Source organism: Pygoscelis adeliae, unplaced genomic scaffold (genome assembly GCF_000699105.1).
Source record: "Pygoscelis adeliae isolate BGI_AS28 unplaced genomic scaffold, ASM69910v1 Scaffold456, whole genome shotgun sequence".
In the NCBI taxonomy this organism is placed as follows: domain Eukaryota; kingdom Metazoa; phylum Chordata; class Aves; order Sphenisciformes; family Spheniscidae; genus Pygoscelis; species Pygoscelis adeliae.
In genome coordinates, this window is record NW_008825007.1 from 192,884 (window position 1) to 194,894 (window position 2,011).

Below are 2,011 nucleotides of genomic sequence, written 5' to 3' on the forward strand. Positions count from 1 at the left end.
TTGAATTACTCAGGCATCGGCGCTGGGTGAGCCCAGGGGAGGCCAAGGGGGTCTCCTCCCTCCAGACCCCATGTGCATCCTCCCTCTCCGCAGCTGCAAACTCCCCATTTTCGGGAGTCACGCGCCTCCCCGCCAGCACGGCCCTGCCCGTCCCTCCAGGAGGGGCTTCCCGGGCATCAGAGGCCACCCGAGTCACAGCGACGGGCGCACAGGTCTTCACACGGGCTGCACGCGCAGGCAGAAAATACACCTGGAGCCCCAGAGGAAAGGCGGCAGCCCGGATTTGTACACAGAGTCTAACACAGACCCTGCACCCTCCGCCACGTTTCTGCACGCACCCAAAGGCTGCAAAACTCCCCGAGGCTTCCTCCCCTTCTGCTTTAACCTCTTGGATACAACACCCCTCCCTTCACAGCATCCATTTCACCGAAAAAGGTGCAGGCTTTGTTGGAAAATCATGCCCAGGACCAGCCACGCGTTGCAACCTGCGGCTAGAGGCTGCGTCCCTTGCAAAGCTCTGCAAGGAGGACACAGGGGCAGCTCCGGAGCTTTGCCCACAACTCCTTCCCTCAGTGCCACCCGTTCCATGAAACACAGCTCGAGGGAGCTCTGGTGACCTGAGACAACAGGGAGCTTTTGCATATTTTAGTAAACATCAGACTTGACAGCGCAAGATAACACGGAAGGAAACCAAGCGATGTTTTCCCACACGCTTGACCCTGCGAGATAATTTGGATCAAGCAGATACGAGCAATGGGAAGAGGAAGAAAGCCGAAATCCTTCCTAAGCTTCGTATAATCCCCAGAAGGTGTTTATCTCACAAGCTATGTTTAGTACAGAGTGAGGCACAGCTCTCGTCCAGCACCATTCCTATCACGCGTGTCACGGCCAGCCACGCGCATCCCCAAAAACTCCCGAGGCAGGAGACAACCCCGTGACTAAGCCAAAATGACGGCAGGTGAGTTTTGGTACGCATCTGTCATGGAAACAGCCAACCTGAGAGCTTCAACGCAGCACCCTCCATTTACCACCATGATCAACTCAAGCCCAAGAAGGGAAAGCAACCAGCAAAAGGAAACCTGAGGCCGCTCGCTGAATTTCCCTAAGGAAAATTACGGAAGTTTAGCTTAAATTCCGGCCACCCAAAAGGAGAGGCAGAAGGAGCTGCCGCGAGCGCTGCCAGCAGCGTCCACAGTCCCAGCAGCAGATGCAGGCACTCGGACCTACAAGCATCCCTACGCGGCAGCGCACAGCCGGCAAACCCGCTCGGAGGGCTGGCGCTTCCGAGGCAGACGCAAAACCCAGGGGAGGCCCGGTGAACGGCCAGCGGGACGAGAGGAGGGGGGTCTGAAGAGGCAGATGCGTTACACACGCTCAGGATCGATTCCCATGCTGAACGCTGCCCCGACGGAGGCAAAGGGGCTCGGGTCGGATGGGGACCCGGAGCTGCTGGTGCCAGCAGAGACCAGGGGCACTCGGCATACGCACGACACCTCCAGCAAAGGATCTCGGGAGTAATCGTATGAACGAACCGGTTCGTCACAACCAACAGCCCCGTGCGACCAGAAACCTGCAGGCACGGAAGGGTTCCAAACTTCCTCCGAGGAGGGCACCGCGCTCCCAGGCGCTCCCGCAGGCATCGCCTTTTGCTGTCAGCCAGACCCCTTCCCCCAAAATCCTCCCGGGGCCCGAGCTCGGGCCTCGTCTCCCGCGGGTCACGAGCGGTCCCCTCGGCCAGGCTCACCTCTCCCTTCCATCCGCACACCGCCCAGGGCGCCTGCGAGGCCGAGCGAGAGGTCTGGGCTCAGGCGCCCGGGCGAGAGCCTTTTTAAAGAAGCCGGGTCGATCCCTCTCAAGGCGGGACAGCGGCTGGAGGCATGTGCTCCCCGCCCGTGAGTCAGCAGCTCCGCTCAGCAGCCCTGCAAATCGCTGCTGATTCACACCCTGCTTACACAGCAAACAGGAAACTCAGGTCCACATTCCCCCCGGTTAAGACGCAGCTCATTTTGGG

The 2,011-nt window shown here is 59.8% G+C and overlaps 1 protein-coding gene across 1 annotated transcript in view; it reads left to right on the top strand.

Annotated features, from left to right (window-relative positions):
* The first annotated feature begins 948 nt into the window (after window positions 1–948).
* NATD1 (N-acetyltransferase domain containing 1) overlaps window positions 949–2,011 on the top strand; it is a 23,932-nt gene continuing 22,869 nt past the window's right edge. Inside the window, exon 1 of the mRNA XM_009326216.1 lies at window positions 949–958. Within this exon, the coding sequence (XP_009324491.1) occupies window positions 949–958 (10 nt within the window). The remainder of the gene's footprint in view (window positions 959–2,011) is intronic.